Below are 23,685 nucleotides of genomic sequence, written 5' to 3'. Positions count from 1 at the left end.
AAAACCAATGCAATAAATAGAGACATTTGGTGAATGTGAACTTGTCATCGGAAAGAAAGTCATGCACGGATTGCCTAAACAGACAAGTACAACATTATAGCGATTCGCTAATCAAGTAACCCATATCTGGTAGACTCATCCATTTTTTAGGTGGCTGTGAACCAAAGGATTCTATCATAAAAAATTCTCTCACTTCTGACAACCAATTAGAAAATAACTTGTCATACAAAGTTTACCTATCCTTGTCTATTATTTCCAACCCCAACTCTCTGCGAACCATTGGTCAACCATCCTCACCATATCCATGCAATGATGCAATGACTCTAAATCCACAATTACCATCTGATTCAACATTAACTACATCTTCAATGTATGACCTAATATGATTAGGAAATTGAAGAATGAATTGTGGTTGCTTCTTTGATAATTTTATCTTCTTCGAAGTCTGTGATGGTTGAGATTGCCTTTGTGAAGATTGAGATGCCTTATCAACATACTCATGATACGAAGGGTCCCTATAAACATCATATTCTGCTGGTTTTTTCCCTTTCTTCTTCACTCCTCCTTTGGTTTTTAGTTTCTCAGGTGGTGGACACAATGGAGTCATTGTTGGGTATGCTAGTTCTCATACCCTACTCTTTTAATGCCCTTTTCCCAATAACATCTAATGACCTAAATCGTCTCCACAACTCATCCATTGCAGAAGTCATATCCACCTCTGATCCATCATCTTCACCTACCTCTAACTCAACTTCCATAGTTAGTTTCCTCCAATGAACATGAACAACATCAATGGGTATCGGTATACCACCTAGTGTGTATCTTCCTAACTCACAAGCACAAGGTAACTCATAAGATGTTCTAAGAGTACAACCACATATTTGCCTGTTAGTTCCAACATAATCAACTCTCAATAACTCTTCAACAATACGTCTCAAAGCAGCTCGAGATACGGAACCACGCAAATATCTCACTCCCAGGACCTCTTATCTCTTTTTGTATCACACTCTTATGCTTGTATACTTGCGTAACCTGAGTGACATTCTCAGGATATCGGTCTTGCAAGGAAAGCAATATGTGTCTAGGTGGTACATGTCTCTTTGCCAAATCAGCGACATGTTGCTTCTCATCTGTTGTCAACCTACCAATAAACGAATGACCTTCTAATCTATCAGGTAAACCATGATTATGTAACCCACATTTTACATCAATCTTCCAACCAGATCCATCTTTCGTCGGAGTCGACCTGATTTTAAATGGGCATCCACATTTCTTGGACGCACTTTGGGTACCACTATCACTAATCTTGTGTTTCCCACCTTTATCACAACCAAATATTATTTTGTTACTTCTCCCTCTCTTCCCCGTTTCAGTATCCGAACGACTGATAATAACAGTTACTTTATTATCGATTCCAACCTTTTTAATCCATCTGATAACCTCTTCTCGTGTACCAAATCTTTCTGTCGTCATAAACGCATTAGTAGTATCTATAAATATTATTTTGTTACTTCTCCCTCTCTTCCCCGTTTCAGTATCTGAACGACTGATAATAACAGTTACTTTATTATCGATTTCAACCTCTTTAATCCATCTGATAAGCTCTTCTCGCGTACCAAATATTTTTGTCGTCATAAACGCATCAATTGACGTTTTGACTTCAAAATCTAAAGAATATTTTAAATATTTTAAAGTATTTTTCCATCTCATAAGATAGCATAAAAAATTGTCAATTTTTATAGTAAGAAGCCACTTTCAACCCATCAAAAAAGTGGATGTTAGAGAACATTTTAAAAAGATTGTTCAGATACCTTTTGATCGTCTCGTCAATAACTAATAACTCTATTTACTCTGTCCGAAAAACATTTTATATTTTTGAGAAACAAAAAATATTTTATAATCTTAATAAATTTATAAAAAATCTTATTTAAAGACATGCTCATTTCATTACCGAAAGCCTCTATCCGTCATTTCAGTTATTGTGTTTTCTTCGTCATTCTTGTTCTCTCTCTTTCTCCACGTTCCCCCAAATCGTCCCAAACCCTAGAAATTCCTCTTTCAGAATCTCACAACTGTCATCAATAGAACCCTAGATTTCCTCATCAAACTCTCAATTCCCCAATTCAGATCCCTAATTAGTACACTGATTTCCCGCATCGATCCCAATCTCTTCCTTTTTCCCTAACCCCCTCGATCGACGACGTTTCCGTGCGATTGAAATAAAAAAGCCCCCGATTTCCTAACGGTGGCTCTCGCATGGGTAAAATTCTCCGAGAAACCGCGAAGCCATCGTCCAGTTCATGTTCTCCGTCTTCCTCATCGGAACCGGCGACAACCTCGTCGACTTCGATCACGGAGACAGTGAAAGGATCTCACCAGTTCAAGATCACGGGGTACTCGTTGTCGAAGGGGATCGGGATTGGGAAATACATAGCGTCGGATATATTCTCTGTGGGTGGGTACGATTGGGCAATCTATTTCTACCCTGATGGAAAGAGTGTTGAGGATAATGCTACCTACGTCTCCCTCTTCATCGCGCTCGCTAGCGAAGGCACTGATGTTAGAGCTCTGTTTGAGTTGACCCTTTTAGATCAGAGTGGGAAGGAGAGGCATAAGGTTCATAGTCATTTCGAGAGGACTCTTGAAAGCGGGCCTTACACCTTAAAATACCGCGGCAGTATGTGGTAGGCTCTCCATTCTTTTTAGAGTTTTTTTTTTTATATTTAACTGTTAAAAATTTAATTTTTATTTTGTTCCAATTATCATTGTTTTGATCATGTTACCTTGCGTGTAAAATCCATGTGATAGAGTTTTGATGAAGGTTTGATCTTACGTGTTATTGATGATATGGTTGTGCGATCATTTTCTAATGAAGTATAAGCTAACAATTATGGGGTGTCGTGTGATTGTTCTATTTGTCTGATGGAATATTATTTTGTTGTATGATTAAGGGATGAAATATTTTTGTCTCTTGCTTGGCTGCTCCACATCGTGTTGTGTGGGTGACTGGCGCTGTTGAGAATGGTTGGGGAAGGGATCATGCCATTTGATTGGTATATATTGACTTTGGAGATAATAGTTTACATTGTGTACTAGTGTTGTTTTTACACACATTCAAATAGCTGATGCTGATTATTTTGTATCTTGTGTTTCAGGGGTTACAAGCGGTTTTTTAAGAGGACGGCTTTAGAGACATCAGACTACCTTAAAGATGACTGCCTCTCTGTAAATTGTAGTGTTGGTGTTGTGAGGTCACACACAGAAGGCCCAAAGATATATTCCATTGCAATACCATCTTCTAACATTGGTCACCAATTTGGTCAACTGTTGGAAACTGGTATAGGAAATGATGTGAGTTTTGAAGTGGATGGGGAAGTTTTTACTGCTCATAAATTGGTGCTAGCTGCGCGTTCACCTGTTTTCAGAGCCCAGCTTTTTGGTCCTATGAAAGATCATAATACCCGGTGTATTAAAGTTGAAGACATGGAAGCTCCAGTTTTTAAGGTATTACTTACTCCCTCCGTCTCATAAAAGTGTCTCATTACTTCAAAGCTCCAGTTTTTACCATATCAATGCAGCATTTATTATTATTTTTCCACTATCATACCCCTATTTATTAACTTTCATTTTATCCAACCACTACTTTAACTGCAATTAATAGGGGTATTTTAGTAAATACTATTAATTTATCATAAAAAATAACACATCTAATCATTTCCTTAAGAACAGTGAATTATTCAAATATGACATTTTTTATGAGACGGTTTTTTGTGAAAGACTTGATATTTAACTTACTATCTTAAATATGCATAGAAAATTGAGTTGCAATAACTTAAATAAGTTTTTTTTTCTTAAATTGATTTGATGAGGAGGATATGCCATTGTTTTGCCTTTTGTAACAAAATACATTTGCAAGTTGCAAACCTTGTGTTGAATGAGAGCGAGGCAATATTGAGCTTGAAAACTATGCGGGGGAAAATGCATGTTTAATGACCCGTCATTGTTCCTTTTTTATTGTTTGTAGGCATTGCTTCATTTTATATACTGGGACTCACTGCCTGACATGCAAGAGCTTACCGGTATGAACACAAAATGGGCAACAACCTTGATGGCCCAACATCTTCTAGCGGCTGCTGATCGGTATGCTTTGGAGAGGCTCAGGCTTATATGTGAAGCGAGTCTATGTGAAGATGTTGCCATAAATACTGTGGCTACGACTTTAGCCTTGGCAGAGCAGCACCACTGTTTCCAGCTGAAAGCAGTCTGTCTCAAGTTTATTGCTACCTCCGAAAATCTCAGAGGTGTGCTTTTCTTCTCTAAACTTATTATACTTAATAGCTAACTGATAACTGATTATGATATCAGTGAGTACGTTTTACACTAAAAAGTCTGAACTCCTAGTGAAGCTAACTATCATTCAAAGTTAGATTCACTGCTGAATGTTATCTTTTGTCAGCCTGTCACTATTAGGCCCTCCTGTTTGGACTTGTTCAATGAAAAAAAAAGGCTAAACTGTGAAGGAATCATATGGTTTGGCTTTCTTGTCAGCCTTTTCCATTTATTACTAATTTATCCATGCAGTTCAGTGTTCGCCCATGTTTTTACTCTCAAGTTGTGTGGCCAGTTAATTTGTACTAGCAAATGTTATTTATAAATATTTTTACACTTCTATTTTACCTCTTTCTGTGGGGATTCTATCTTTCTGCTTCCTTATTCTCTCACTCCAAAAAAAATTTATTATCTGAAAAGAAGACAAAGGTGATGCGTAGATCATAGTACAATTAGTATGCTCTCTTCCAGGATATGTTATTATCATGTTTGCAATCAAAACATCTAATTGCGTAGGTTATCGATGGATATCGCCATAATTCTGTTGGAAATTTATCTGCGCTTGAACAAAACTTATGATGTCAATGTCCTTTTTTATTTTTCATCCAGAAGTATTATTATCTACTGAACTATCTGTGTACCTTTTTGGGTTCTTCAGCTGTGATGCAAACTGATGGATTTGAGTACTTGAAGGAAAGTTGCCCGCCTGTTCTGACTGAGCTACTGGAGTACGTGGCTAGATTTACAGAGCATTCGGACTTTATGTGCAAGCATAGGAATGAAGCAATACTTGATGGCAGTGACATAAATGGGAGGCGGGTGAAGCAAAGGCTTTAGTGACTTGAGCAGCTTTCTGTACTACCCTCTTCTACTCTCCTTTTTAAATGATAGGGAGAGCCATAGTTAGAGGGAGGATGTTGATCGTTTATAGGATTAGAGGCAATTTTTTATTTTCTTAGCCTATTCTTGTGTAAGAGAGATGTAAATGTAATTTGTGTTGGTGTTGTTTGTTACTGTTCTAATAGGTTTCTGTAGTATATTGTTTAAAAACATTTGTTTGAAAGTATTGATCACTGCTCTTGTTTTTGTACTCTTTTATTGTTGTCAATTGAATTGTGCCTTTATCTTCAATCTAGTAGCTCAAATTATCTTTTAAGATATTTGAGAAGCACCCTTTAGAAGCATCTTCTCACAGAAGACCCCTTCCATTTCATTATTGTTTAACTTCTGATAATTGGGAAGCACCCTTTATAGGGCTGTATTCAAATCTTGATGCGAAATGGATCTTCTGTTTTGAAGATGAGAAAAGTTAAGTGAGCTTTTCTGATCTACAAGATGGGGGATCCTTGTTTTCCATGTGATGTGAACTCATTTTTATTGTGAAACTGTCTTTAAAATGGTTGGCAGCAATTTTTTGGTTACCTTACCCCAAATACGATACACTAAATGTGTCTTACTTAGAAAACACCAATTCGTTACTAGGCAACACCAACTCTGACAGCCAGCTGCACTTGTTGCGGCAGACCCGGAATAATAACCGGCATTGAAAACATTATCAATTTAAGGATCTTAATGTGTCGATTTTGATAATAAAATTAATATTATTTATTATAATATCTCTATTAATTATAGTTAAAAGAATAGTTGAATAAAGTGAAAACTAATAAATAAAAATAGTGGAAAAATAATAATAAATATTGCATTGACATATGGATATTGTAAAAGAACAATTATTTGAATAATAATAAGGATAGTATTATCAAAATTATCCATAAGTCATTTATTATGGAGAGTAAAAAAAGTTAAATAAATTTCTAAAACATTAAGGGTATAAAATCATTGTTTAAAAAATAACAATAATTAAAAAATAACACTTAAAAAATAAAAAAAGTATTATTTTCATCATTCCTAATATATGTTACGGAGGGAGCACTAGATTCATTTAATAACAAATGTATCTAATCTATATTTTTATTCAATAACAAATGTATTTGGTTTATATTTTGTCTAACTACATTATATATTCGATTAATATAAGAAATAATTTTTTTTATATAAATAGAACAGAGAAAGTGTTTCAAAATTAGTTTTCAGCATCTCCATGCCAATACCAGACCAACACCTCCGTTCTTAATTTTAAATTTGTTTATTTATGTTTCTCATAGGGTATGATTTGATTGAAATATGATATGATTTGGTTATATGATTTTTATATAATTATTAGGATTGATATGTATTGATTATGTATTAATTTTTCATTTTTTTCAAAGAGATTTTTATGTAAAAATCATTTATTACATAATTTTTCATTATAAAGTTGTTAAATATCATTTATCACATAAGAGAGACTAATTGACAACTTGCTTGCTCTCAGTCATCACCCAACTTAATTTTTCATTTTTTTCAAAAGTATTATGTTAAATATGTTTGTAGTCCTCTTAAATATTTTAAGTTTATTTTTAGTCTCTCAAATTTATTTATTTTAAATAATGATCTTTTTAAAAAAAATTATCCACACTTTTAACCCATAATATTAAAATTGTCGCTAAAACTGTCGCTAGTTCAGTAGTTAAGTAATAATCCGTCGTCAAAATCGTCGTTAAAATTGTCATTAATTATGTCGCTAAGTTGTAAAAATCATCGCTAAGTTGCAGGAGGGACCAAAAATGTGGATGGATTTTTAGGAGGATCATTCTTTGAAGGAAATATTTTGAGGAACTAAAAACGAAATTTGAGATATTTAGAAAGACCACAGACATATTTAACTTTCTGACCCTTCATTGTATTATATTCGATATAAATAAGACAAAGCTGAGAGTTAAATTCTCAAGTCATTTAGTATCAATTTCTTATTGTCAAGTTGGTACCATAGCGACAATTTTAGGTTCGTCAAAATCCTATATGTCATAGTCACATACGACATTATTACACTGAAAGTTAAAAGATAGAAATCCTTTTGTTCACGTCAGTCATTCTATTCGACTCACCATCGTCATATTGGACGAAAACTAAAAATTCACCGTCATGCTCAGCCCTACGCACTGCCACGCGTGTTTATTTTTGATCAACCTCTGTTTTTCTTTTTTGCACAACAACCACCTTTGTTTCACTTTTCCAGCACAACAACAACCTTTGTTTTTGTTACTGTTTTTCTTTTCTGCACAACAACAACTTGTATATAAGTGGTGTACAAGATGAGTTCATACAAACTCGAGTCTTTAAGTAAAAGTTTTGTTTCCTTTGTCTTCTCATCAATCTTATATAACCTCATAGAAACTTGAGGATGAAAATTATTTAAATTGGTCAGTTGCGGTCAAGATGTGGTTTATTGAGCAAAAGCTCTTAGAACATCTCATTAAGTTGGGTGATGACTGAGAGCAAGCAAGTTGTCAATTAGTCTCTCTTATGTGGCAATCCATCGAGCCTTTTTTGTTGGTTCACGATAGCTCATATATAACATGTTATGATATTTGGCTAATGGCTAAAAATGTTTATTCTAATATATCCAACAACTTTATAATGTTATTTATAATTTTTCCAACCTTAAAATGACAGAGGACAACATCAAATCTTATGTTAATCGAGCTCAAGCTCTTACTACTAGTGAGGATTCAAAGAAGATGATCTTTAAATTGGATAATGCCTACATGATTTATGTCATTCATACAAATTACGAGCCAACCTGAAGACAGTTTCTTATTGCGTCCGAGACTCCATAAAAAATGATTTGTCGCCTCATACACCTACCTAATCCTGAAGGAACAAGGTGAATGCACCCCGAAATGGTATAAAGTCTTCCATTTTAGCTTCTAATTTTTTAGGTTGTGGAGGATGGGGTCATGGTCATGGGGGTGGTCGAGAAGGTCGTGGTGGATGACGTCCTCAGTGCACTTATTGTAAGAGGTTTGGTCATACCAAATATAAGTGTTACTCTCTTATTGACTATCTAGAAAAACGAATAAACATGACTCAGTCTAATGTTAGTGGAAAAAACTTTGTGTTGAGATGCACAAACCAAAATATGGTATATGATGATAATTACCAGACATACTTGCAAATTTAGGCTTCGTAGGCATTCTCATCAACAACAATTACTCACATTGGTAATTTTAAAGTCCCTCTCTGGAGCTTCCAATCATGTTTATAGTAATCCATCTCTTTTATAACAAATATTCCAACCTAAAACCCTATCATATTACCGTTGCAGATGAATAAAAAAGTAAATCTATTGGAATTGGTAAAGCCACCCTCTTCAATCTTTATCCCTTTACTATGTTATTTTAGTTTAAATTATCCATTTAATTTAATTTATGTTAGTCGTTTGACTAAAAGTCTAAATTTTTCTATAACTTTTACTCTATATCCCTTTGTTATAAAGGTTCGGAGTACGAAGCATATGATTGATACTGGATATGAGTCGCATAGACTTTACTACCTTCAGTCTCCATCTAGAATTAATTCCACTTCTATTATAGAGTCTCCAAGTCTTTTTCATTATTCATTAGATCATCCAAGTCTTAAGAAGTTCAAAGTTATGTTTCTTCACTTGTCTTAGTTATAGGCTTTAGATTGTAAATCTTATTATCTTGAGAAACATGTTCATTCTTCCTTTCCTATCAGTACCCAATTACAAGTTTGTTCCCTTTTTGATATCATTCATTCTAATGTATGAGGACCTAGCCGGGTAATTTAAGTTATAGAACATAGATATTTTTCTAGCACATATGCTTCACTTCTTATTCATCAAAAATTCTCAATCCTGTACCAAAATGAGCGAGAAAGGTATGTCAAAGAGAACCAGGATTCCTACTAACATCCCATGATGATCAACATGTTGAACTGAATGTTAAAGCATCAGTTCCAACATCTAATGAACCCTACGTTGAACATCCCATTGGTTCAGCTGTGGAAGCTCCTGTGGATGAAAATGATGGCTCAGACTTTTCTGAAGACTAAACTACTAAGAATGATCAGAATTAAGATCATGAAGTTCAAGGAGAAAAGAATGTAAAGGCTGAAGTTCTAAGAAAGTCATGTGACGAAAACAATGAAGTATTAAGGATTCTCCTGGTGATCAAGATAACAGGCAAGAGGCTAGGAATGATGAACCAAATGAGAATGATAATCTTCACATTACCCATATAATGAAGAGTCTCATCGGGAGTGTAACTAGATCTCGAGACAAGAACACTAAAGAGAATGTTAAGGAGGTGGTGGATGTTGAAGAAGAAACTGAAACAAATGAAGAACTTGCTTTGAAAAGATTGACTAGAGTTATTTATGATGAAAAGAAAAAGAAAGAAAAAATACCTCAACAGAGAAAAATAAAAGAAAGTGTCTTGAAAATAAAAACTCTTAGAGGAACTTTGTAGTTTCAAGTGACCAGGAATCAAATGTTGAAGCAGGTGTCCTTGACATTGTGCCTTTTTCCAGAAAGAAGATGAGACGCAAAATGGTGCCTTAGAATATTCTTGTTGCTCCTTTGGACAATGTGTCTTTTCACTCCGAATAAAGTGTTAAAAAGTGGAGATTTGTGTGCCAAAGAAGAGTTGCTTTAGAAAAGGAGACGAGTAAAGACAATCTTGACTGTTAAGAAATCTAGGATTTACTAAAGAAAACTGGTTTGGTGAAAACTGTGACAGACAATGGTCCTTGCTACGAGAAGCTTGTCCAAGAATTTATTGTTAATATGTCAAGTAAATGCAATAAGGAAGGGAGCAAAGAATTCTACGAAGTCTATGTCGGAGGATGTTATGTGTAGTTATCACTTGAAGTTATCAATGCCTATCTAGAAAGAAGAAAGTTTGTTAAATCTGATGGGGTTCCTTCTCTGGACAAAGTGGTTAGAGAATTCACAGCTAATCAAGTCAAACGGTGGCCAAAGAAAAGCTTACTTTCCTCAAGTCTGAGTGTGAAATATGTTGTGCTGAATAGAATAGGTGCAACAAATTAGATTCCCAATAACCATAGCTCAAGCATCACACCTGTCTTGGCCAAGATTGTTTTTCAAATTAGAACAAAGTCCAAGCTGAACTTTGGGGAACATGTTTTTGGTCAGATAATGAAACATGATGACTTTTATGTAGTAAAACTTCCCATCGCCTTTCCATATTTAATCATTGGAATCATATTTAAGCAACATCCCCAAATACTACACGCAAATGAAATCAAGAACAAAAATCCAGGTACACTGGCTTTGGACTACAAACTCTTTGTTGGATCACATGTTTCAGACATTGAGGTGCCAAGGAGTCATAGTCATACTGCTAGTGGAAGTTATTGTTCTGAAGTCACCAAAGAGGAGGTTCTGCATGAACTAATGGAAGTGTCAAAGGCTTTTTAAGCAATAATAACTTCAAGTACCATCATAAATAATAAGGTGGGTGATTTGATCAAGCTATTATCAAATGAGAATGATGGAGAAATAAATCTAAATAGAAGAGGTCAACTTTGAAGAGTAAGTTGTTTTGTGTTATCAACTAGGATATGCCAGACATCTGGTCTGACATGTGGTACTTGATGTAACTGGTTGTTAGTTATTCTACATCGTTTTCTTCTATTTTGTTGTTTGGCCCTTACATGGGTAATTTTTGCTAGTAATGGTGATGTAACCTTGAAATTTTTGAACCCAGTATCACCAACTATTGAATGATAAGAACTGATGTTCAAGCATCAGGTTCAACATTTTGTTTGTTTGCTCATTTTCAGTCTTGTATCTGTGCTAACATACTAACCTCTGGCCCGACTGACTAATCTTGCTGAGGAATACCTTTGCCAAATCATGCCAAAAAGGGAGAGTAATGGTTTGTCTAACTACTAACTCTACTAATCTCTGATGTGTTTAGTAATGACTGATTTGTCTGGTACTAACTAATTTTATGTGTGCATTCTTGCTGAAGCATTTGGCCTTCATCTGACGTGATTGCTGAATTTCTAGGTGTGTTAGAAGTAGCTTATGATCTCTGACTACTGACTACTAACCTACGTGCACATGCATGGATAACTAATCTTGAATGATTGCATATATATGTTTATGAATCATTGTGTGTAGCAAACTCATGACATTGTGTGTGTAACTACCTCATAATTTATGAGTTATGCTATAATTTGTGTTGCATCTGTTGTTGCTACTATATGCTATGATTTATATTCTTCTGCTACTACTGTTGTTGGTCTAATTATACTTGTGATACTTAGTTATTTGGTGCTTGAAGAGTTATTTTCCAAAATATTTCAAAGGGGGAGATTGTTGGTCCTTTTGAGATTGGTTGGGTTATGCAAACAAACACAGAGTTTTCTCGACTTGGTTCTGGTGCAGAAGGGACACATGTTGAACATGATCTTCCAACACGTGGGTTGCAACATCTGGTCTCTTGGAAATAAATAGGTGTAAATTGAAGATGGTTCGTATTTTCTCTATCTAAGATTCACTCTATAATAGAAGATCGACTAGATATGGATTGGAGTTAAATAAGATGTACTGGTACAACATGTGGAACCCAATGTTCCAACACGTGCAATACAACATATGACCTTATTCAACAGTCCTTGATGGATGTTGTTTGGTGCATAATTTTTATTGAGATTCAATAAGATTTACTATAATTATTTTAGCAATGTTTGGTTGATTTGTTTGACAGATGGAGATGTTCAAATCAAATTTAAATGTGATTTAAATTTGAATTTTAAATATAACAAATCATATATTTTGAAGAGATTTAATGAGAAAATCATATCCAACCGATTCAGCTATTTTTTGGACGAATTAAATGCAGATATCCAAGTGGAAAAAGCCCAAAAGATATTGCTATATAAGAAGACTCAATTCTCCTTTTTGATAAGAGTTTTGGTGCGCAAGAACTAGGTTCTTTGTGCTAGGGTTTGAGTATTTGTTACTTATATTCCACATTAATGTCATAACTAGATTAATGTTGAATCTAATGTTGTACACCACTATGTTTTAGTAACTTGACATAGTTGGTTTGCCTTAGTTAAGTTGTAATATTCAACATTGTTCATTGAGTTGTAAATATCAATCATAGGTTATGTTATTAAGAAGAAAGTGAGTAAGTTCTCATATTTAGGGGGAATCCTTAAATAGAAAGTCACTAGGATTAGGAAGAGGCTTTAAACAACACAAGGTTTGTTGGTTCATGTAACACTAAGCGTACTAATTCAAAATAGTGAATTTATTTTTTTGGATAGAGTGCCCCCATACGTAGGTGTGGTTTCACCGAACTGGGTTACCAATCTCTTGTGTTATTTTACTACCTTCTATATTGTTTTATTGTTGTCATATTACTATCGTTCTGGTTCAAGAAGTTAGACAAGTTATCTCAATATCTAGTCCAACATTTGTCCCATAGAGAACAAAATTTCCTGACTCTTCAACTTGATACACAAAAACACAACTTCAAAGAAAAACATTAGATTCTCTAATGTATCATTGGTCTAACTCTCACACTCAATCCTTGGACTTAGAGATTCAAAACTATGGTTCTTGACAAAGGTTGAAGATGATGAATAGTATCTAAAGAATCTCACACACACCAAGCTAATTTTAATAAGATTCACATTCTAGGAGGTTAATCACAAGGTATCAACAATGAGATAAGTGTTTGCGAATGAAGAACATTCTAGGTTCTTGGAAAAAATGGGTTTCTAGGTTCTTTGTGAATGTTTATAAATTAATAAATTCCATCAATTGATTGATCAATTCTCTCTCTCTCTCTCTCTCTCTCTATATATATATATATATATATATATATATATATATATATATATATATATATATGATTTCTTGTTCTTATACAAGAAACATAATGATTTCTCAAGAGATTTTGATTCCATACTTTTTCTGAGAAGTTCTTACTTTTTCTCTCATGCGTATTCACTTCCTTGATAACTTAGTTTGACACAAAAAAAGAATTGTTGTCAAATGATAAAGTTATGATTCAAATCAAAGAAACAACAACTTGAATCAAATGTTAGAAAGAAAAGAAAAGGTTATGATTCGAGTCATGAAGAGTTGTAATTCAAGTCACATTCTTCTATGATTCTACTCATATGAGGCAGAGCCAAAATCCTATCTTTCACAATGCTTCATGATTCGATTCACATTATGGATGATTCGAATCAAACATCTTTACAACCTTGATTCAAGCATTCTAACTTGTGATTGAAGCAATACTTCAGACATTGATATAAAACACATAGCTAGGCTAAAAAATGATTAAAAAAATGGATACAACTACTAAAACAATGAGTGGAAATGTTCTCAAAAGAAAAAAACTAGTCATAGCCAAAGAAAATGAATACAAATGATTCCAAATGAATTACATAAATGAATTATACAAACAACACATAATCATATTGTTGGGGTTGGTTGAAAATATACATGTTGAAGAAGTCACACATCATTTAGTTTTGTGAATGAAGAGAGAGTCAAAGACTATATATATATATATATATATATATATATATATATATATATATATATATATATATATATATATATATATATATATATATATATATATATATATATATATATATATATATATATATATATATATATATATATATATATATATATATATATATATATATATATATATATATATATATATATATATATAGAATACAAGTTCTTTGAAGTCTCACATCGCTTAGTTTTGTAAAGGAAAAAAGGAGTCCAAGACTATATATATGATTCAAGTTCTTAATTCCAAGATGCACCCGTCAAAATCACTTTAAGATTGTATTTGACTTTCTTTGTTCTCTTATACTCTTGTATTAGAGTGTTGTGAAATATAGTTAAATATTCGTTTTTGAGGGTGTGGGTGTACTGGGGGTCTAGGTTAGTTAAGGGTATATTATATGTTGTAATAATTTTCACATAATGTTATTTTCTGGTTGCCATTTGACAACAGTCATGGTTTTTTCTCCAGTTTTGGAGTTTCCACGTCATGTTCTTGTGTTCCTCTTTTTCTTTATGCTATGTTTTTTTTCCCAACAACTGGTATCAGAGCTTTTGGTTCGATCCAGGGATAAGTGTTCTTTGTATGCTTTGTGGTTGCAGTTTTGTCTGATCTTCCACATTAAAAAAGAAGGGTAGTGTTGTGAAGGAGTTGTTGAGTTGCAGTTAAAAAATTCCACTGTGTAGTTTGAGCTAGAGAAAATTGATTGAAGAATATTTGTTGACATGTGAAAAGTTCAAGTTAAATATGTGTTGATACAATCAAGATTACACAAGGTGCAAGATTATGTCGATGGCTGAAGAGCTTCATACCAACAAGGAAGTTTCACCATAGTGTTTCAACCTGGTTTTCGACATGTGAAAATTCTTGAAGTGGTTTAGCTTCAAGTGAAGTATACTCTTATTTAGTTATAGTATGATATTTTTTTAAAAATATGATTGTCGGTGAAGACAATGTGAAATTCTTGGAGTGGTTTAACTTCAAGTGAAATTTATTCTTCATGATAAAGTATTTGATTTTCGGTGATGACAATGTGAAATTCTTGAAATGGTTTATCTTTAAGCGAAATATATTTTTCTTGAGAGAGTATGATAGTTTTTAAAACTATGATTGTCAGGGAAGATAGTGTGAAAATTCCTGGAGTGGTGTAGCTTCAAGTGACTATACTCTTTATGATGGAATATGATTGTCGATGAAGACAATGAAAATATGTATTATTTTCAATCAAGATGGAGATTATTGGGGTTGTTGAAAATATATATGTTGAAGAAGTCTTATATCGCTTAGTTTTGTGAATGAAGATAGAATCCAATACTATATATACATAATACAAGTTCTTTAAAGTCCCACATCACTTAGTTTTATGAAGGAAGAGGGAGTCCAAGGCTATATATATAATTCAAGTTCTTCATTCCAAGATGCACCAGTCAAAAGCACTTTAAGCCTGTATTTGACTTTCTTTATTCTCTTACACTCTTGTATTAGAGTGTTGTGAAGATGTAGATAAATATTTATTTTGGAGGGTGTGAGTGTACTGGGGGTCTGAGTTAGTTGAGGGTATATTATGTGTTGTAACAATTTTCACATAGTGTTATTCTCTAGTTGTCATTTTACAACAATCGTGATTTTTTTAATGGTTTTTGGAGTTTCCTTGTTATGTTCTTGTGTTCCTATTTTTCTTTAGGATTTGTTTGTTTTCTCCCAACACATATAATTGACAAAGTACATATACACGATAAATTAAATAATAGATATACACACAAATTGACAAATCATCAAAACTATAACAATATCGACGATGACTACAATTTCAATGATAACTTATTTTTAATCATCTGAGAGCCGCCATGTCCATACTGAACCTATGAATGAAGTAACCTATGACTGATGGGAGATTTGGGGTTATCTAAGAGGACTAGGAGACAACTAGGAAACGTTATCTGGATAATTTGAAGCTAAATAGAACAACTAAAGTCGTGGTCAAATCCTAACAGCCAGAGGCATATGAAGTGAATGTTGTAGACTTGAAGCAAGAAACATAAAATTCAATATAGCTCTCGACAATGAATATTTATCCATCCTGTTCCAAATAAACATGAAGGTGGCAGACGAATATGCCATTCAAAGGCCATCGTTTTCTTTAGACGTTATGCCATATTTTGTTTAGTTTGAATTAGTTAAGACAATATACCATCTTTGTTGAGTGTACAATTTAGTTCTCAGAAATTATTTATTTTTTGGGGAACTCTTTTCCCTTACATTTAGTAACAAGGTGCATGGGTTTTTAACGAGGTTCCTCATGCTATTATATGAATTTTGGAATACTTCCACTTTGTTTTTGCAAGAATTGAGGATTGATGTTGAGAATTTTATCAAAATTGCTCATATGGAAGTCACTTATGTTGGATTCTAATGAAGGAATCATTGCCTCCCATAAGGTAATCACTTACATTGGATCCAAATAGAGGAATCCTTGTCGCTCATGAGGAAATCACTTATGTTGAATCCTCATGGAGGAATCATTGTCGTCCATGAGGCAATCACTTATGTTGGATTTTCATGGAGGAATCGTCGCCGCCCATGAGGCAATCACTTTTGTTGGATCCTCATGAAGGAAGCCTTACCACCCATGAGACAGTTACTTATGTTGGATCTTCATGTAGAAATTGTTTCCGCCTTACTGAGTCATACAATGACGAGAAACCTGTTCAGAGCATTCTAAAAAAATAGCTTGCTCAAGAAAATAAGTAAAAGGCGTCTAAAGCCACCATTTCATTAATAAAGATCACAAGGGAAAAAATACAAATGAAAATCCTTAAAGGTGCCATTAATCATTAAAAAAATCCCCTAGGGACATGGTTACAGAAGAACTCGTCTTTCCTAAAAAAACATTCTCTTGGCGAGTAGAATCCTACTAGAGAATTTTCTCATTCCCTGATTCGTTGCCTTCAGGTTCATTCAGAACGCCCCCATCAGAAAATATGCTAGACTCATTAAGAGGAGACACTTCATCTTCTTCCACCAATTGGCCATCACGAACCACTTTAAAGAGATCTGATTGACTCAGGTCTAGCTCAGAGTAAAGGAAAGTTACTCGCTCATCCGCCCTCTCAAAATATTGATCAAAAGTGTCCATTAATTCATCTTTAAGTGTGAAAAACTCTCTTCCAACTTCTTCTTAGAGTATATGACATCCTCAACGGATTCTTTCAAGCTATTCTCTAAGGCAACGAGAGCCTAAGCCTCCAGCGCAACCGTTATAAGGTTAAGTTTCAGATCTTCCTTATCTTTAATCAGGATCCTCACTATCTCCTGACACATGACGAGATTCCCCTTGAAAATAGAGAACTTGTACTTCAACTCATTCACAATTTGGGAATGATTCTCATGCTGGACTCACACCATCAACAAGACCCTTAATAGGTGATTCCCCATCAAGTCAAACAACTTATGGGATGCCTTATTGCAAATTGCCTGGTAGTCGTTAGGAACATCTTTAGACAAAGGGAGACGAGAGCCAATGGATTTTATGACGTAAAAGTTAATAAATTATTATCTAAAACTAAAATGACCTTAACAAATACTATTAAATTAGTTGACTTTATTATTAATTTGAAATAAATTAGTTATATTAATTTAATAAACACTTTAAATTTAAAAAATACAAAAATTTAATATGTGACATCGAAGGTTTACATATATCATTGCCAATGTAAGTTTGGAGTTTTTGATTTTCTTCTCTATATATTTTAAAAATAATTTTAAAATGTTGAACTTCTTTTGATATTTCATCCTTAAAATTATTGATGGACACTTGACACCAATAACACATGCTTTAGAAATCAAATGTCACTCAAAGGAGAAATATATATATATATATATATATATATATATATATATATATATATATATATATATATATATATATATATATATATATATATATATATATATATATATATATATATATAAATTTAATTGAAATATATTGTTAGTGTAAAAAGATTTTACACCGTCAATTAATTCTATATGTTGGATATTGAAATAAGTTTGACTTTTATTTTAAAAATCTATAAAGTAATACAAACGGGTGACGGTGATAAATCTGCAGTGTAAATCTTTTTACACTGACAGCGTATAGTAATTAATTCCTATATATATATATATACATTAAAGAATTATTTAAAATAAAAAATAAAAAACAAAAACTATTTAAACTTTAATTGAATATTTATTTGATCAAAACTATTTTCTTTTAAAATTTGAGAGGATCTCCTCCAGTCGCAATATTTTACTCTTTCAATTATTATTATTATTTAAAATTTATATATATAGCGGAGGCTTGGGGTTAAATTCTTCTGTCCTTTGTTTCTACCACTACCACTAGCTTTTTTGTCTTTCCCTTTCACTCCCCCTAGTTCCTCATAGTACCGAAAATGGTAATCTTCTCTCCCTTTGTGTTTCCTTTCTGATTCAGTTTCTGTAGTTTGATGTTTGCTTTTGGTGTTTTTGTATGTAGTTGTTCTTTTCGTACTTCAAAGATTTGGTGGGAAGAGAAGTGACGGTAGAACTCAAGAACGATTTGGCCATCAGAGGGACATTGCATTCTGTTGATCAATACCTCAACATCAAGCTCGAAAATACTCGTGTTGTTGATCAAGACAAGTACCCTCACATGGTATCCACCTCTCTCTCTAGGGTTTTATTATTGTTAGTTTTTTAACTGTATGGATTTCGGGTAGCGGATTTAGGGTTTATGGTGTATTAAAATTAAATTTAGGGTTTAGGGTTTTCTAGGATCAAGACATGATATATGTGTATTAGGTATTTGTTTGATTACGATTTGTGGTGTGATGCATTAGGATTCAAATTGGGAACTTGTGTGCTTATTTATTGGTTAATTTATAAGTATTTGTTTAGCTTTAGGTCTTAGTTATATAGTGGATATGATTTGGAAACTGGGGAGGATACTTAGTTTGAAGGTATTGTAGTAGTCTTTTTAGAAAGAAAAACTACAGAGGATGGAAAGGGTATTTTCTTGTTTTAGAAAATTTAGGAGACTTTAGAATTTCACTTTTGTATAAAGCTGAAAATATGGACTATGTGGTTCAGGGTACCATGTTTTTTACAATTACTGTTTTTGCAGGAGTTTTTCCTTGGACCTCTCATGACTCAGATTATGTCATTTACCATTCTTCGACCCCTAACACTAGTGATGACTTTTAGGGTTCAAGACGTTGATATTTAGCTCATGACCTGCTTTAGGTTTATGCTTCTTTGTGATTAGGGAGGGCGGTTAGTATTCAAACACTTGGGGAACTCTCCCTTAAAAGCTAGTTATCAAGGGGGTAAAACTAAGACATTTTGTTCAGATTTCCCAATTTCTCAGTTCAGATTTAGAATCAATAAAAGGACTCTCGTTCAAAATGCAGAGAGGTCGACATGGATTTTGGAACAATCCTATATAATTATACAGAACAGAAATAACTATAGCAGCTTAATATAATTGAACATTAAATTCAATAGAAGACTAATGCATCTGATCCTTGTTAGCATCCACGATAGAACCATGACCTAATGTAGATCCCTGATCAGAGACTGATCCTGGTTCCATACTTTTGGTTCTTTGGAGACTAGGAGTACGATGAAGCCTACAACGAAATGAACCAGGATGTGTTTTGGTGAACATAGACAATTAGTTTTGGTCATACTAGGCTGTCTCATAAGTCTACCTTGTCCCACATTAGAACCTCCAACAGTACTTGACATGACTTCACTCTTTGATGGAATCTCAACTTTCATTTCCTTGCTTGTAACTTGGTCATTTTCCATGCTCAATTCCACCTAAAAATTGTACACTATTTTGTTATCAAAGAAGAGCCAAGCAAACTTGGTTTGGAAGAGACAGAAGTAGATATGTATAAGATACAAACAATGTGAGTTAAAAGCTAGATCAATATACAACACAAAAGTTTGCTTTATTTCACTGTCACGATTTTGATAATCAAATCCATTAGTTCTCCTACCTATATTTTGATCACTTTCTAGATTTTTCGACAACTGGCAACAAGAAATCATATCTATTAGAGACACCGTCATTTAATTTCTCTTTTCATTTTATGATGTTGTATTGTATCATGACCAAAATTACTCCACTGAGCATACCATACTACTTGATTTGGAACTTGGGCACCCTATACTACCCATGTTCCTATCATAGCACCACCCCTAATAGCTTTTGTCATGGAAACTGGTGCTTTAAGTCACTTTACACGGCTTTGCCCAGCTCTTCTGTAGGTAGCCCACTCTGAGCCACCGGCAACCAGCTTCGGTAACAAATGATAGGCATTCAAACACTTGGGGAACTCTCCCTTAAAATATAGCCATCAAAGGGGGAAGAAGCAAACCACTTAAATACTTCACAGAGCACCCCATACTCGATATGGGGACCTGGGCACTCCATAATACCCGAGTCTCTATCAGAGGAAGGGAGTGCAAGTTTCTTGTTTGCAATCGTCATGAGTAGCATTCACTTTTATGGATCAAAAGTTTTAGAAAGTAGAAAAAATGTGACTACTATACTTTGATTATAGTTTTATGCTAAATTATCTGGATTTTATTTGTGTAATCTGTATTTTTGATCTTAATCAAATCCCAAAACATGTTGAAATTAGTTGTTGTATTGGGCTCTTAGCAGTACCATTAAATATGAAATTTGCATTAATACATCATCTTTTGCTGTCAGCATTTGGTTCCTTGATTTCATTGTTGGTGTGTCACTTTAGTTGTTGTATTGGGCTCTTAGCAGAACCATTAAATATGAAATTTGCATTAATACATCATCTTTTGCTGTCAGCATTTGGTTCCTTGATTTCATTGTTGGTGTGTCACTTTGCTCTACTATTTTTCTGCACGGCTCTTTGTCTGTTAATTTGAAATGGATGTATATTGAATGTATTTGTTGGAATGTTTTCCTCTGATATGTTGCTTTCGTTTCTTTGGTTTTTGCTAAATGTTATGGCTTAAAATTTTTATTCGACTAGGTGATATTTTTACTTCATCCACATTTAAATAGAGTTGGACAATCAGTAAATTGGCACAATTATAGCAATAATAGAGGCAATTCATATTTTTGAGTGAGCCTGCTAATGTTCATCTTCCCTATTTTTGTTATGCTAATTATTTATGAAATTGGAGAAATTTAAACTGTTATAACTTATCTCTTGAAGGGTATTGGTAGTTGGGAAGTATGTTGGGATTTTGATCTTATAGAGGACCAGACGAAGCATAAAAGATCATATACTTTTGCTAATGATAAAACTCAAGAATTTAGGTGTTTATTTGATAGTAATTACTAATTACAAAAAGATAAAAATGAGCATTACAAGAATAGTGCAGTTCACAAAAAAGGCCAAGAGGGAATATTTGAAGGCTGGAACAAAGTCTCAACTATAAAAAAACAGAGCTTCAGTGAAAAAGATCAGAAAAACGCAAGTTTTAGATCAATGAAACAGAGTAAGAGAGGTTGAGGGCAGAGAGAGAGAGAGAGAGAGAGAATGAGTCAAGAGACATAGATAGAGAGGTTGAGGGCTGAGGGACAGAGATAAACAGAGACTTGACAGGCGGACGGATTGTTGGTATGAGAAACAAAGTCAGGTGAAGAATTGTTCTTGATGGCATCAATGGACGGTTGTTGTTGCTGGCCGTGTGTCATTATCTTACGTTGTAGTGTAGCTTAAACTATCACCGGGCTCATGAAACTATTAAGATCCCACTGTTCTTACAAATTTTCATGGGGTTTCAGCCAAATATTTTGTATGTAATGTTAAGAGTCCCACATCGGACAATGTATGGCCTGAACATATGCTTATAATTGGGGGCAATTTTCATCCTACAAGTCGGTTTTGTAGGATTGAGTTAGACACAATCTACATATTCCGAGATGGTATTAGATCCTATCCTAAATCACTTGTTGGGCTTCCCGCATCGTCTACGTTTCGGGCTCATTGAGGTCCAAACGTGGGGGGGGTGTTGGAATTTCCATGTTAACTGTGGTCCGTCCCTAGTCGCCTTAATTGTGGCTCTTTGACTTGCCTTTATTGCAGCCTCCAACACCTTCATTGTGTTGTGTTTGAAGGAGTTAATTTAGACTCACATTGTTAAGAGATATGACATGTGTTGTGTTTATAAGTGGGGGAAATCCTCACCCTACAAGTCGGTTTTGTAGGGTTGAGTTAGGTCAAACTCAAATTTTGAGATGGTATCAGAGTCCAGTTTAAGATCCGTTGGACCACCTACTATCAAGTTTCCGCTATCGGACCACCTACCATTTAGTTCCACGTTCCAGACGTTCAATTCTAGGTGTGATAGGGGGTGTTAAGAGTCTCACATCGGACAATATATGGCTTGAACATGTGTTTATAAGTGGGAGCAATCCTCATCCTACGGGTCGATTTTGTAGGATTGAGTTAGGTCCACCCACACAGACATAACAATCCACTAAGGGATGACAAAATCATATGAGTAAACAAGTGTCGGAAGGAGATACCTCACAATTAAGTTTCCTATTGTCCTGAATAATAGGTAATTTTGGCATGTCATTAAAAAAAGATATGAGCGTAGTGAGTTTAATATGTTGTATTTTGCACCAAAAAGGATAAATGCGTGGCTATGTTGTGATGATTGATTAGATAAATGATATTTGCGGAAGGTTTACAGAATTAAGAATTTACACGTGGGTTCGAGGGAACTGAGTTATAATTAAAATTTCAACAAATTTCTCAAATCATCTGATCAGCTTTTGCATGCAAAGAGTGTAACTTAATGTATTTTCCGATTACTTTGTTGTATATGGCTTCCTTAATTTGATTGACCTAACTTGCTTCAGATTTTGATTTTATTTCAATTACTTTTTAGTCAGTAACATGTTACTGTTTGATGTCAGCTTTCTGTAAGGAACTGCTTCATCAGAGGATCAGTGGTGAGATATGTGCAATTGCCTCCAGAAGGTGTGGACATTGAACTATTGCACGATGCTACAAGGAGAGAAGCCCGGGGTGGTTGATTTTGTTATTATTGTAATGTAGTACGAGTCATCTATAGGCTGGAATATTATAGATGTTATCATTCATGCTTGAGAAAGAAACTATTAGAATGTCACTGCTATGTATCTTAAGATTTTTTCTGGTTTTCTGGTCTACTTAAAAAAAAAAAGTGATAACAATTGGAATGATGCAAAACAGATGTAATGCACAATATATGCAATGTTTACATTACTCCAACCAGATGATTCAAAATTGCCATGTCTACTCCATCCAGAAAACCTGTTTATTTTGTGACTTGTGCAGATATGTGACCGGAAAACAATATTTGAAAACATCAACCAAAAATTGCCATGTCTACAATATGTGACTTGTGCAGATAAGTTAAAAGAAATTAAAAGAAATTATTACTAACTATGAGTTCAAGGCACCTATTGTTGGAAATATTGTTTAACTATGAGTACTTGAACTCATACTTATTGTTGTAAATATTGTTTAACTATGAGTTCAAGTTACTTTAATAATTTTCTTTTATAATATAGTAATCTGAAGTTTTAAACATCATTAAACTCGAACACTATTTTTATGTTCGCAACATGTTAAATTTTTTTGTTGTTGTTTTAGTCATTTTATATGCATCATTTAAATGTATTGTTCTGTTCAATATATAAATTGACTCTAAATTTTAAATTAAGTGTATGTTAATAAATTTGGTGAATGGAGTTAATTTTTAAAAATGATAGTGAGAGACGTATAATATAAATATAGAAGCACGAATAAATTACTCATTAATATTAAAGTTTTCATCCGTGGAATATGTGACTTAGGAGTATAAC

At 33.8% G+C, this 23,685-nt stretch overlaps 2 protein-coding genes across 3 annotated transcripts; both read left to right on the top strand.

Moving 5' to 3' along the window:
- The first annotated feature begins 1,944 nt into the window (after positions 1-1,944).
- LOC127126180 (BTB/POZ and MATH domain-containing protein 2) lies at positions 1,945-5,419 on the top strand. 2 transcript variants are annotated; one of them, XM_051055063.1, is made up of 5 exons: positions 2,510-2,684; positions 2,952-3,053; positions 3,156-3,504; positions 4,025-4,301; positions 4,988-5,419. In XM_051055063.1, the coding sequence occupies exons 2-5, from the start codon at positions 3,022-3,024 to the stop codon at positions 5,164-5,166; spliced, it is 837 nt and encodes a 278-aa protein (XP_050911020.1). In that variant the 5' UTR covers positions 2,510-2,684; positions 2,952-3,021; the 3' UTR covers positions 5,167-5,419. The 2 variants fall into 2 exon arrangements, with proteins under 2 accessions (XP_050911019.1, XP_050911020.1); XM_051055062.1 differs by lacking the exon at positions 2,952-3,053 and having other exon boundaries at positions 1,945-2,684.
- A 12,667-nt stretch (positions 5,420-18,086) lies between these two features.
- Positions 18,087-23,116, top strand: LOC127126181 (sm-like protein LSM2). The gene is made up of 3 exons (XM_051055064.1): positions 18,087-18,247; positions 18,328-18,486; positions 22,753-23,116. Exons 1-3 carry the CDS (start codon positions 18,245-18,247, stop codon positions 22,870-22,872), a joined length of 282 nt encoding a protein of 93 aa, XP_050911021.1. The 5' UTR covers positions 18,087-18,244; the 3' UTR covers positions 22,873-23,116.
- The last annotated feature ends 569 nt before the right edge of the window (positions 23,117-23,685 follow it).

The sequence above is a fragment of the Lathyrus oleraceus genome, chromosome 3 (assembly GCF_024323335.1).
Source record: "Lathyrus oleraceus cultivar Zhongwan6 chromosome 3, CAAS_Psat_ZW6_1.0, whole genome shotgun sequence".
In the NCBI taxonomy this organism is placed as follows: Eukaryota; Viridiplantae; Streptophyta; class Magnoliopsida; order Fabales; family Fabaceae; genus Lathyrus; species Lathyrus oleraceus.
The sequence above is the reverse complement of the archived record's forward strand: the minus strand, read 5'-3'. Positions and strand labels throughout refer to the sequence as shown.